Raw genomic sequence first — 14,369 nt, 5'->3', positions numbered from 1 at the left:
GGGGAAGCATAGAAAGCTTACCTTTTTAATAATGACCTGAAAATCTACTTTACATCTAATTATGAAATTTAAAACCCAAAAAATACTATAGATCAAGCAAATCTACAAACTTTCAAAATGGTAATAATGGATGGTCTAAATAATGTTTTACAAGGTGTATGACATCAAAATCTTTTTGTTTGGGTGTGGTTTGTATAGAGCTGAGGCTTTAAACAATCAAAGTAAAGCGAACTTTTAAATAGTGTCAAAAAATGTGATTTCAATACTGAAAATCTTTGTGATAATCTTAAAATATATTTTTATCTTTAATTATAAAATATAGAGCTTTAAAAATAGTATAGATCGAGCAGATCTATGAAAACTTGAAAATTGACCGTCCAAAAATGCGTTAGAAGATGCACAGTTTCTAAAACTTAAAACCTATTTTTTTCTTATATCCGTACATCTTGATATCGAGATGATCAATTTGAGGATATTTGGGCATCAAAACAACCTCTTCTAATGAAATTTTTGAGGTAGACTTTAATTTGTTTGTTTAGAGCTCTTACTCTTTTTTTTTTTTTTTTTTACTTCCTTATGTCTTGACGTCGAGATGATCGATCAGATTGGATTGTAGCTCTCATGGAGTGGATCCCAACAGGGAGGAAGGGAGTGGGAATGCAGGGTATAGCGGTACCTCTGTATCTTGTCTCGTTACCCTTCATTTCAAATCCATTCACATAAAGTCCTCTCACTGTGCCCTGCAAGTCCACAGATTCCAGACAACCACCACCCATCCATCCCATCAAAAAGCTGAAAAAGCAACACAACAAAAAGATATAATTTCAATACCATGATGTCAACTTTGTATGTTCAAATGAAGCACCCAAATCCTGCACATATATTCCCCATTCATGGCATCTCATTTGGGCTTCTCTCTTCTTTCTCTCTCTACATCTCTTATCGGCCATTCTGGTTTTCTATAGCAAAAGAGAGATATATCCATGCTTTATGACTTTTATCAACAGATAATTCAAGAATTGATGCAACACTTAACCCCAATTCACTTTGCTTCCTAATCATCCTGTATCTCACAAGCCAGCATTTTAGAGAGAGATTTAGTGTGGGTTCAGAGTTGGGTTCACTTATTTATTCATTTATTCATCAATTTATTGGCTTTGGGTAGTAGAAAACAATGCCAATGTTCCAGAGGCCATTGTTATGCCTCAACAATGTATATATCATTCTATTCCTTATTCCGTTTGTGGCTTCATCTAGTACACCAGTGAAGCACAATAGCACTAGTCACAGTACCATGCACAATGTTCATCATAAGGTCATCACCCCTCTCTCTTTCTCATAAAGAAGATATTTTTCTTTTGTATTTTTTTTATTTTTTATTTTTTGTGAGAGAGAGGAGATTTACACAGCAGGAATGATGCATTTGGTGTTTGCAGTTGAACCAAAGAGTTGAATTCCAGATAACTCTTCATGGGTTCCTACTTTGGGCTTCAATGGGGTTTTTGACGCCTGTGGGGATTTTACTAATTCGAGTATCCCAAAAAGAGCAATGTGGGAGAAGGCTTAAGCTTCTCTTTTACATTCACCTAATTTTGCAGGTACCCCAACACCAATTTACTTCACTCTCAACGGCCTCTTTCTCATGAACATTCGCCAAATTTAACACAGAGTCTCAATCTCTTTCTCTCTGTGCAGATAAGTTCAGTACTCCTAGTGTCAGCAAGTGCAGTTATGTCCATCAAGAGCTTCGAGAATGTGTTCAACAACACACACCAGAGGCTGGGACTCGGCCTCTATGGAGTAATGTGGTTGCAGATGATTATTGGATTCTGTAGGCCACAGAGGTAAGCTCCATTGCACCTCCTGCAACTTCATCTCTCATTTCTCCTCCTTTTTTGATTTTGTTTGCTCTCAAAGTTAATGGTTATTTTCCTTTCAAAATGAGTTTTAGTATGGTCCTAGTTGGGCCTGTGCACCTTTTGACAATATCTCAACAAATTTCTCCAATTTTTGGTATCAGTAAGCTCGAGTTTTATTGATGCTATTTTAATATTAAATTGCTCAAATTTAACTTCTAACACAAATACATGGATAATAATTTGCGATCAAAATTTACAGGCCTCTTTCTTATCCACTGCAAAGTAAACATTACAAAAAAAAAAAAAAAAATACCACCAAAAAGTTATTGCTTATGGGAAATGACTTTCTAAGAGAATTCTTTTGCACAAAGCAAAACAATTAGAGATTTCTAGTATCTAAAGTTTTCATTTTCTCAAGAATCGTAGCATTTTCTGCATACGGAGTGTCACTCGAGTGTCAGTGGGAAGAGTTAAATTGATTTTGGGTGAAATGTCCGATTTGATTGAAATGCGCGTGTGCGAGCACACACAAATAAGAATTATATACAATGAGACTATTTACTTTTACTTGTAGTACAAATAAGTTACAATTACTTATAACCATCCAGTGTGAAATCTAAACCCAATTTATACAATGAGACTATTTACTTTTACTTATAGTACAAAGAAGTTACAATTACTTATAATCATCCAGTGTGAAATCTAAACCCAATGTAAAATCTAATAACTTAGGTGTCTTACCAAGTTTGAAAACTTTCCCTTTGAATTTTAAGCTTCGTCGATGGAATAAATGCAGCCATCTAATTTCCATATCCAATGGTCAAGAAGATTAATTGTCATTGCTTTATACTCAAGATAAATAGTCTCATTGTATACTTTTCATAAGTATGGAAAATTGTTTCATACATGTTAGACCGCATTTCTACAACATGCGGTGCAGAGGTATAAAGTATCCATCTTAAAAATCGATGCAAAGAGATGATCCATCTAAAAACAAATTTAACTAACGGTCCAAATGTTTTTTAATATAATTATTATTTCTACTTTTCAAAAAAAAATCCATGATATCTATGTTAACAATTATATATTATCTAAAAATTAAGATCAAATTATATTTAAAAATTATATTTATTGCCAAGCCCGCATTTCTACGGGTGACCACATGAAGAGAGAGAACAACATACATATTGGGAATGTCGAAACTGCACTTATTGGGAGTAGGTAGTGGCTTAAAAGGTATAGGGAAATGGCTAACACGGAAAGTGGGTCAGTGTCATCTTTCTTCTTTTGTGTGATTATTGCACTTGATTTTTGGATATGATTCCCTCCTCTTTCAAAATCATTACAAGAGAAAGGGAGGAAAGAGAAGGGTAAATTACTGTGGATTTTAGAACAAATTTCAGAAGAGTTTGAACGCCTTTTTGCCCAAGGGTGAGGTTTGCATAGAGCCGAGGCTCTAAACAATTAAATTGGAGCCTATTTTTAAATAGTATCGAGAAAGTAGTTTCAATACTGAAAATATTTGTGATACCCTTAAAATATATTTTCGTATTTAATTATAAATTTAAAGCATAAAAAATACTATAGATAGAGCAGGTCTATGACAACTTGAAAATCTTAAAAATGGACGGTCCAAAAACACGCTACAAGATGCACTATTTTCAAAAGTTGAAATCTATTTTTTTTTCCTCATTTACATGCATCTTGATGTCGAGATGATCAATTTAAAGATATTTGGGTATCAAAACAACTTCTAATGAAAGTTTTGAGGTAGGCTCAAATTTGATTGTTTAGAGCCTCGGCTCCATATAAACTTTTCCCTTTGCGGAATGGCGTTCAAGCGTAAGAAAACCTCAGGGACAAAAGTGCGACTAATGAGTTATGACCAAGCCAAAAGATATCCTACTCTCTCGGAGTATATTATGCATTTACTCCCTCGGGTGAGGGATTAGTTTTACGACTCTAAATTTTTGTGATACAACCTCTTCAACATATAGATTAACTTTAATACAAATAATTTCTGAATTACACCTTCTCTTTAACATATAGATTAACTTTAATAAAAATAATTTCCTAATTACACCTTTCTAGCATTTGATAAAATAATATTAAATAGAAACCATCCATCCAATTTTTAGAGGGTGAGATTTAAATGTTAAAAAACTCAAATTTCAATTTTTTTTTTTTTAAGAATAATTATCAGAATGAAAAATCCTCCCAAGTAAGTCATCTGACCAAGGGAGTAGGAGTAAACTATACGTTCTCAAATACCAATTCAGGAAAATGAAAATTATTCAAAAATTTAAGAGTTAAATAAATAAATTATGGATTATACAATGTACCAATTATGCATTATCACTCTGATAATTTATCTCTGTAAAACAGGAACAAATCTTTGTAACACGAATTCTGAGAATTTCTACCCAGAAAGTAAGTTGGGCAGGGTTCCTAAATAAATGAAATAAAGACTTTGCTTTGTTTTTTGTTTGGCTGAATTGCTGATTTGGGCAGAGGGGTTAAAGGAAGAAGTATGTGGTATTTTGTGCATTGGCTGCTGGGAACAGGGGCTGCAATACTTGGGTTGATTAACATATACACTGGTTTACATGCATACCATGAGAAGACCTCAAAAAGCATAAATCTATGGAGTATTCTGTTCACTGCAGAGGTGGGCTCTGTTGTTTTCCTTTATCTCTTTCAAGACAGATGGGAACACTTGCTAAAGCAAGGAGTCATTCTTGGGGTGGAACCAGTCACACCAAGTGAACAAATTACACACCCACCTAACAATCCAAAAGATCAAAATTTATCTTGTTGAAAGAATTGAGCATTTTTTTCTCATCTCACTAACATGTTGGTGATTTGTGCTCTCCCTCTCATTCGTTAATTTATTCTATGCTTTTATGAAGGGCTTGGGTCATGTATTGAGTTGATGTTATGTACTACTACATATGCTTCCTATTTTTTGGAAGGTCTAATGAAAAAGGAAAAAGACAAAAGATGAAAAACATCTTGAATAGACCTTTTGATTGCTTCTTATGTATATCTTTTGAATATTTCCTTGGGTACATTGGGACATTGGTTACTAGAGTGCTTTTTAGAACCATATTTTTTGAAATTATATAGGACTCGGACATAGATTTAATGTTGCTAATCTCAACTGCTAACCACTCGAGCCATTCTGGAATTAGGTACGGCGATTAGCTCCCCTGCCTAAACAAATCTATCCACCAGTGTGCCAAAGCATAATGAACATGTTACTTGCAACATTAATATTTTTTGGGTGTATTCTTTTAAAAAAATTATGTTAAGGATTAGAAAACATGAATTTGCAAATTTTTAGATGAAAAAGTAGAATTTAACCAACCTCATCCAACAATTAAAAATAAATTTAGTTTTTTTATATTTTATTTAAAAATGATAGTAAGCTTAAAATTGGATTCTAGCCTTTTCTATAAGTAGAATTGAATAAAAATAATAAAAATATTTTGAATAAAAAATATCAAATCAAAAGAAATTTAGGGGCATTTTGATCTTTTTATTTAAAATATATTATAATCATTTTATTTATCCTTCAAAATTCAAATAAATATTTTATTCGGATGGAAAAATGTAAAAGTAATTTTTGGCTATTAAATTGGGCCTTATCAAATCTCAACCATTGAAACGATGGTTGTGCACCCTTCCACCCGTCTACATAATGTTATACCAAAAACTTGTTTATCTAAAGCCTCGGCCTCGATATTAATTTATCAAAAAACAATGATTAAATTGGATATCCCGAGGATAATCAGTTCCTCTTCGCCTTTTTTTTTCCTAACCCTTTTCATCATAAACCTTATATTACTGAACAAGAGAAGGATACAGCAGTACAACAAAACCTGGCTATCACAGACAGCCAAAAGAAAGTCACAAAACTTATATTGCGTTTGTTTTGGAATTCATTACATGTTGAATCAATACATGTGTTGGAATTCATTACATGTTGAATCAATACATGTTTACAAAACTTAGTGTCCTAAAAACCGGGCATGACTTTTGTGGATTCACTGTTTTGTTGATATCCGCCGCAATGAGATTTGGAAATTTATAACTAGGTAAAACAAGATATGGCAACAAAAAAAAAAATCCACAACAATCCTCTAGAACATTTTTCTTTTTCTTTTTCTTTTTTTTTTGGCGGGGTGGGGGGTGGATTGCCAACTATATGGTTTTTGTGGGGTTTGCCAAAGCTCTAGAATGGATTGGTCCCTCATTGATAGTTTTTCCTTTTGAAATAAACAAAACAAATCAGACTTGCAAATGAAGTAAAAACAAAATAAAAAAATAGAAAATGGTGAACCAAAGTGTCTTCAACAGGAGGAAAGGTACTCCTTAATGATAGTCCACATTTGGTTTAGGAAATTCGAGTAATGGATGATCCAGATCAAAAGTATACATCCCATAATATGCCTCCCTCCATTATTTTATAATATCAATAAGTTCTTTGTTACTTGTTATATCTTAAAAAGAATCATTGGACATGCTCCTTTCAAGGCCCTATATCGAAATTTGTGAACTTAAGTGATGGGTAAGATACTGTTTAAATTAAAATAAGGATATTGATCGATAAGGTAGTGTTTTATTTATAAAAACATTATAATTATCGTACCTTAAAGAGCAATGACACTTGGGAGGCCCACTAAACATAATTACATCTTGGAGAACAATGACACTTTGATCTTTCATGTCAACTAAGAACTACGACTACGGGCGTTAGAAATGATATGTAACTTTGCCATATGAATAATGTGATTTCATATCATCATATTATCTTTAAATGGAAAGCATGAATAATTTATCTTAATATAGATTGACAGTAGGAAAGGAGCCGGGTCGTGGTGGTAGTATCCTCATACTTAGTTACGATGTTATGGTTTTCAATGCTGCTGACATCTTTGAAAAAAGCTAACTTTTTTAAAAAACAGGTAGAAGCCTGTCTTCCCCATTGAAGTATTCAATATATATATATATATATATATATATATATATATATATATATATATATATATATATTGATTGGCCTCGAGTATTTAACATGCTTTTGGTGCAATTAGCAAGCAGTTGGAACTGAATGATCAGCAATGGACATTAGCTATACTATATTTCAAGTTCGATTCCTACTGTTGAACTACCCAAAAATGTTACAAGAATGCCATGCATCCTATTATCCGAAAGTATTAACAAATAACAACCATGATGCATACTATCTCTTTCTAACTTGGGAAAGAAGAAAGATCCCAATAATTATTTATTCCAAGGAGTTCAACTTTCATGGGGTGCTTTATTTCATATTCTAGAACTTCAATCTGATGCCTTCATTTTGAAAGATGTTGTGCATTCTCTTTTTGTGTACTTGATTTGGTCCTAAATTAGTTCTAGACCTCTCATTATATTGCCTTTAACTTCATTTTAAATATTTTTTAGAACTTTATTAAGTACATTATTTGATCCTATGAGTGATGTTCAAAAATTTTTACAAGGTAGAAGAAAGGTGTGATCATACCCAAGACATTCATTCCCTCTTTCTTTTCATTATTCTTCTCAACTTGCTGTTATTATGTGGGTGACAGTGTGGATATGAGGCCTCTTTAGGAGTCCTTTATTTTGCTTTTTCTTTCTTGCTTTTCCCTTTTAATGAATAGAGTCTCAAGTAAAGGAGCATAAAGCTCTGTAAGATTTAACTTTTTGAAAGAAAAAGAGTAGACTGAGTAGAGGAATTAGATGGCATGGTAGCCCCCTTATGTGGCCTCCCTTAGAAGGTCAAAGGTTCCAAATAACCATATCTGAAGCCATATATGTATGTTGTAGAGTGCTTGATTGAGATTATTGCGAGAAACCTCAACGGTTAATATCTTTTTTTGAAATTAGTTTTTGAATCTTTTTTTTTTTTTTTTTAAATGTTAACACAGTTCTTTAATCTTGTTAATAAACCAACCCCAAATTATATAAAAAAGAAAAATGAAAAGTACAAAGCAATCCTACATGAATCACCTCACTACTAACTCTTCTAGATGTGTACCCTACTTGGCAAGATCATATGCCTCATTTAACTCACGGTAAACATGTATAAAGGAGCATTCAACGTATTACAAAATTCTAAAACTTAGAATCACCAAAGATTTCAGATTCTAGGGCACTTGTTGCTCTAATTTCTACCGCTTAATAACATTCAAATAATCTCCTTCCACGTCGGTAGCATTACCTAACTAAATTTTATTACTAATTTTCAGACCCCACAATAAAGCCAGTATTTTTGCCTCATTGGCAATTGCAACTCCATGCGGTCCAGAGAGAGTCATGAAATTATTTTCCATATGATTCCTCACTAATCCTTGAATTCGAGTTGGACCAAGATTTCCTCAATAATTACCATCAAAATTGAGTTTAATCAATCCTTGAACCGAAGGTTTCCGCACCCCATAACTTTTTATCTCGCTATAATTCTGCAACACAACATCCTTCAAATTATAGAATATGTCTTGCCAAGAAACTCCCAAATTTTCCCTCTAATCGACAACCACCTAGTCATTGTTTCCAATACCTTCATCTTGAATATATCAACACTCAAGCACAACCCATTAAAAACACTTACATTCTTCGCTTTTCCATATTTCCCACAAAAGTGCTACTCAAAAAGCTTTCCGGATAGTCTTTCATGTTTTAAGAATATTTAGGAGATTATGGTGAACCACAATAGCAGCAACTCATCTAGGAAGATTGAGTTGTAAACCGATCCTATAAGAAGCCCGCGTCCACATCAAAGAGGTATATTGACAGGTCAAACATAGATGATCACCCGTTTCTTCATCATTCTTGTATAAAATACAAGCATTAACAATAAACTTATCTCTTTTAAGCAAATTTTCCGTGATTAACTGCTTACGAGTGACAATAACTATAGGAAAGTATGTACTTTATGTGAGACTGACCACTTCCAAATCTTTACAATTCTTGATTTTCTCCACCTATACACGTCATTGAACTAACACGCGGCTTCCATCTCCCTTTCCAATCCATCTGCTCTCTCAAGACTTAAATACACCTACAACTCTGTAGGGAATAAGCAGTTGATTAATTGCTTAATGACCATATTAAAAACCTTATTCTATATGCAATTAAACTCCCAATTACTCTGAAAATCCCTACTTTGCACAACAATTCTAACTTTTACATGCTGATTTGCTGCCATATGAAAAAGATTTGGGTATAATACATCAAGGTAATACTATCCAACCATCTATAGTGCCAAAACAAAATTTTTCCCCATCTCCTATGACAAACCTCACATGCTGGTCTAAAAAGAGCCTACAATGAATAATTCCTTTCCATATAGATGAACATGCCCATCCACTTCTTCCCAACCTAACCAACCTTGAATTCTATCACAGCCTTACTTTGCTGCTAGTATTTGTCTCCATAAATTATCTTTCTCTTGAGTACTCCACCACCACTAAGTCAATAGAGCTTTATTATAATTTTAAATTTCCTCGATCCTATACCCCCATCATTCTTAGGAGTACAAACTTTCTCCCAAAGAAATTATTTCATTAACCTCTCCAACGGGCGAACCACTGCCTTAGGTATATAAGAAATATATAGTAGATTAGCCTATTAGATAAGGTAGACTTCGACAATGTAATTCTCCCTCCTAGTGATAAATATTTATCCTTCCATAAATCCAATTTAACATGAAACCTCTAGATAACAATATCCCAAACTTATTTAGGAGTTCTACCATCTGAGATAAGTAAACCCAAATATTTTATGAGATATTGATCCACTTGATAGACAAAAAGAGCAGCCAAGCTACCAACCACTTCTCACAAGTAATGCCAATCAAATTAGTCTTCTCAAAAATTACTTTTGAGTCTAAAAAAAATTCACAGTAGCTAAATAACATTCTTAAAAACAAAATATGATAGACACATGCATCACAAAAGTCAATGTATCATCGGCATATTGAAGGTGAGAAATGCTTGGAGCAGCCATTGAAATTTTAAACCCTGTAATGAAACCCTCTTCTTTTACTTTTTTCAACATAACACTCATAGGCTTCTCCTATTAACGTAAACAAAATAGGGGATAAGGGTTCTCCTTGCCTAATAGCCCTTATAACCTAGAAAAATGTTTTGGGACTACTATTGAAGAGCGCTAAAAAATGAGTACCCACAAGACAACCTCTCATCCAGTTCCTCCATTTTTTCTCCAAACCCCATACCCCATACGCCACATAATTTCTTTTAAACCTTCCCAATCCACACTCTATCATAGGCTTTCTCAATATCTAATTTATAAAAGATGCCTAGTCAATTATCCCTATACCTTGAATGTATGCACTTCTATACAATCAGAATACTATCAATATAAGCCTCCTCTAAAAGAAAGTAGATTGTGGTCCATTAATCACCATAAGCAACACAGTTTTAAGCCTTCTTGTAAGGATCACAATGATCTTGTTTAAACTTGATAGTAGGCTAACGGAATGAATATCATTTAGGGGGCCAATAAGTGTTTTTTTTTTTTTTGGAACTAGGGCTATATATATATATATATAGAATCAATAGCCTTATTAATTACACCTCAACAAAAAACTCTTCAACCATCAAGAACACCATTACCAATTTTATTGTTTATATGCTAGCAGGACTTCAAAAGGCACATTCCTCAAATTTGTTCTTACTCTCTTGTAGTTGTGAATTCCACTCCAAAATGCTTAATTATAGCTTTTTTCCACTCCTTCCTCAGCTCCTTAAACATCTTCAATGTGTGAGCCATCTATACCATTCAACATGCTTCTTGCATTAGCGATACTCCAAGAAGCGATACTGTGAAAAAAAAAAATGTATTAAGATCGCTCTCTTTCAGCCCTCTTGCTCTTGATCTCTGCCTCTAATATATCTCAGCCATTCTAAGGCCATTGTGTATATCATTATTAAACCCAATTTGCTCTAAAATCTGTTCTTCATTATGTCCCAACTGCTCTTGTTCCAATAGGTCCAATTCCTTACTTTTCCTTAGTAGATCTGAGATTCACTGGTTGATAATGTTGGAGTGGCATTTCCCTTCCAATTTAGCAAATTATGTTTCAGATTTAGGAGATTTTTATTTTTTATCATTAGATAGCAGGTTTTAAACAAAAGATATTCCCCCAAAGTACTGTTATATTTAACCAAGCTTGTTTTATCACCTCAACCACTTCTTTTTCTTCCAGTGTTTACGATAAAAATCTGCCTTACAGTTGGCGATGACCTCACCTTAAACTTTCAAAGATAGGTTGATCTCATGGGGAAACTGACCTATCTGTGGGACACCAGTTGTATAGTGAATGAAAATAAAACAAGATGCAGTACAGAACACTTGAAATTAAATATACATATAGTACAATCGAAAGCAATGTTGTCAAATTCACTTCAAAGTTTTCTTCAGTTTGGTGAGAAAAATGAAGCAATTCGGTGCTTCAACCGATTGAAAGGAAGACTTTGGATTTTTTTTTCAATTTAATATAAATAAATTAAATATTTATGTACAAGATATATAAAAATAATAGAAAAAATTAGAAAAAAAATAAAAGTAAATTGAAATAATACTTTTATATAGGTATTTCTTTTCTAACCGAAGCAACTGGAAGGGGCCCAAATTTAAACGAAGCGGCAGCACTAGGCTTCTCGTCGCTTCGGCCTAAAATCCAAAAGCTTGGCCGAAACAAAGCGAATTTGACAACATAGATCAAAAGAAACTTCTTATTCTTCTTACTCCTGAGTCAAGAACGCACATCAGACTGCCTCTAGTATACGTCAACCCGGCATTTTTTCAAGAGGTCTAACTGGAATTGTCCTTTAGTACCTTGTGACCTTTTGGATTTGGTAGTCAATTTGACAAGGTTGATGAACAAGACATTTCTGATTGGAAACTGGTTTGGAAATATGCATGGAGGTCACTGTAACATGCTGGATGCTGGGGATATTTTAAAAGGTGAAAGCATTCCATGGTGTCCCAAAAAAGGTCCTCTTTTGGTCTCAAATAGGTTATTTAGAGCCTAAACAAAGAATATTCATTGTGTCCAGCAGTTTGGACAATGCAGCTCATAACAACACTGTGCTTAGATACCGACTCCCCCATTTATTGCAAGCAATTGGTTTGACAATTTTTTTGCCCTTCCAGGCATTTTTAAATCTTTTCTAGTACCAATTGGCTTGAACTTTGGCCTTTTGGCAGACAGTCCTAAGGATCATGATATCGTGTGTGATCTAGCAAGTGAGTTAGGCAGCTTATGGTACAAACTAGCCTAAAAATGGATGTCTACAATTACCCCTCTACCAGTCCCTGTTCTTCGAGAAACACCAAGAAAGTGGCAAAGAAGTAGACATTAGACGCATGAATTCCAAAGTTGAGTGATCGAAAAATAGTTGTCCTATCGGGGATGTTGGCAAATACCGTATGCCATCCTACTCAGGGTTCGCACTTGGGTCTTTTTCTCACAGGGTTATGATCTAAGCATCTTTCGAAAGTTCTCGCTAGAGGACATGCCGGGCTTGCTGCCTGAGTTCCGTCATACGCTACTAGGTCCGGATTTCTGAGTCTCAAATGCCTCAATTGGGTAGGTCTTTCTAAGTTCATGGTTCCTAAGGATCATGAGGTCTTCAAGATCACTCCAGCTTGTTTCTCCGAATCAAAAGAGAATCTAATGATGGGATTGTGTCATCATATGTGGGTTACTAATCTGACTCTGTTTTCAAAATATTTTGAGATAAAACTTTTGAAAGCAAGGAGAGTGTTTTAAGAAATAGAGAATGGTGCCAGTTCACAATTTGAATCAAAGAAAATAAAGTTTTCGAAATAACAAATATAAATTTTTTGAAAACATCCAAACTGAATTAGTCTTTTGCCTTTGGAGTTTAAAAATTGAGAGATTAAGAAGTAAAAGTTAAGAAACTAAAATTAGAAAGTGAGAAATTAAGAAATTAAAATTAACAAAGAGAAATTAAAAGAATAATTTTGAAAAGAGATAAATTTTGGAAATGACTTAGTTAGCAATTTAAGTTCATGCAATCATAAAACCCTTTAAGCGATTTATCGTCGTACAGGAATGGGTGACCCCGCATTTTAATATCATGTTGAGAATGAGGCCCTAAAACACCAATGCTCAAACCCCATTCCGACTCGAACATTGGCATTATCCATGCACTGCAATTTGGACCAGGTGGTACTCAAATTCTTTTAACAAACTATGTAATCATAAAGTTTCTACTCTTTTATGAATTCGCTCTTTCTTTTCCAACATTGTTCATGTGTAATATAGATCTATATTCATTTATTTAATTAAATTAAATAAATTAAAAGTATAGAAGTATCCAAAATTTATTAACTACAATGATAAATTATTCTATAATGTGAACACTCTAACATAACCCATTAATTAATTAACAGTGTATATTTCTAACATAACTAGGCTCTCACGTACACACCCATGCATGGCATACATGGTTATACAACATACATGCATTACCAGACGACTCTACGCATATTCGCATGTGGGATAAGTAAATTATAGTCAGAGTCCTTTTTTTATATCGAGAGCACGTTTAGCATGCTCCCGTTGGACCATACTGTACAACTCCATTTTTTTCCCCTAATATGTTAACTGTGGGAATAGGGAGTGGAATATGACATGCCCCCTCCTAAAGACCGATGCCCCAACCCCATTCCCACACCCTGTGCAACAAAGCAAAAAAATAGATTATGAGTTCTCGAAGACATCAATCTTCCTCTCCAAAAATTAGACAGTTCAGGTTCAATCTTGGGATACTTCAGTTTTTTGGTAGTGAGATTCAAATTTTGTCTTTGAGGTTGGTTGCTAGGTCCTAGATGTTACATCTCAAAACTTGGGGCCGAAAAGATACTCCAGGATTGAAATATGTCCAAGGGAGCAAGTGCACAACATGCTCCCACAGGAGCAGCAAATGTTTTCACTTCTATAAATACAACTGTCCAGTGAACCTTACCCATTGAAAGGACAGACGCTACGGTTAGGGTCGTCTCTTGCTCTTCTGGACCCATTCTTTCTCTATCGCAAAATCCATCAAACGGACAGAACTATTGAAGTCCCATCAAACGGACAGTGATAACCATTGAAGTCCCATCAAACGGAAATCAGCTGCTATCATATTGACCCAAACCCAAATCTTAAATTATTGACGGCATGATTAGATGCATATCTCAGTGTGCACATCCATAACAATGAGAGAGAGATGGACAGCTTACTGATGCAATGCAGTAAAGCATGACATTCCTGGATCATGCTTCCAAGAGAACGGAAAATAGAGCCCATCAATGGAGATAGGTCCCATGATAAGACTCTTGAGGGCATGCACCAGCATAAGATCACTAGATAGAGGCATGATTCTTCATGGACATGCCATCAAGGCTGGCCTCAACTCTCACACATCCATAGAAACTACCCTCGTAATA

At 34.3% G+C, this 14,369-nt stretch overlaps 1 protein-coding gene across 3 annotated transcripts; it reads left to right on the top strand.

Moving 5' to 3' along the window:
* Positions 1-1,027: 1,027 nt before the first annotated feature.
* LOC18437244 (cytochrome b561 domain-containing protein At4g18260) lies at positions 1,028-4,882 on the top strand. 3 transcript variants are annotated; one of them, XM_020669063.2, is made up of 5 exons: positions 1,028-1,315; positions 1,437-1,598; positions 1,696-1,844; positions 4,245-4,289; positions 4,371-4,882. In XM_020669063.2, the coding sequence occupies exons 1-4, from the start codon at positions 1,175-1,177 to the stop codon at positions 4,258-4,260; spliced, it is 468 nt and encodes a 155-aa protein (XP_020524722.1). In that variant the 5' UTR covers positions 1,028-1,174; the 3' UTR covers positions 4,261-4,289; positions 4,371-4,882. The 3 variants fall into 3 exon arrangements, with proteins under 3 accessions (XP_020524722.1, XP_006847523.1, XP_020524721.1); XM_006847460.4 differs by lacking the exon at positions 4,245-4,289; XM_020669062.2 differs by having other exon boundaries at positions 4,245-4,411.
* The last annotated feature ends 9,487 nt before the right edge of the window (positions 4,883-14,369 follow it).

This window comes from Amborella trichopoda, chromosome 3, assembly GCF_054954075.1.
Source record: "Amborella trichopoda isolate Santa Cruz 75 chromosome 3, AtrichopodaSantaCruz75HAP2 v2.0, whole genome shotgun sequence".
Taxonomy (NCBI): domain Eukaryota; kingdom Viridiplantae; phylum Streptophyta; class Magnoliopsida; order Amborellales; family Amborellaceae; genus Amborella; species Amborella trichopoda.
This window is presented reverse-complemented; position numbering and strand designations above follow the sequence as displayed.

Bases quoted from the DNA above. Each gene is read 5' to 3' on its own strand.
- LOC18437244 (XM_006847460.4), top strand. From the start codon at position 1,175: ATGCCAATGTTCCAGAGGCCATTGTTATGCCTCAACAATGTATATATC. The intron at 1,316-1,436 runs GTCATCACCCCT...TGGTGTTTGCAG, and splicing joins TGCACAATGTTCATCATAAG to TTGAACCAAAGAGTTGAATT. The intron at 1,599-1,695 runs GTACCCCAACAC...CTCTCTGTGCAG, and splicing joins ACATTCACCTAATTTTGCAG to ATAAGTTCAGTACTCCTAGT.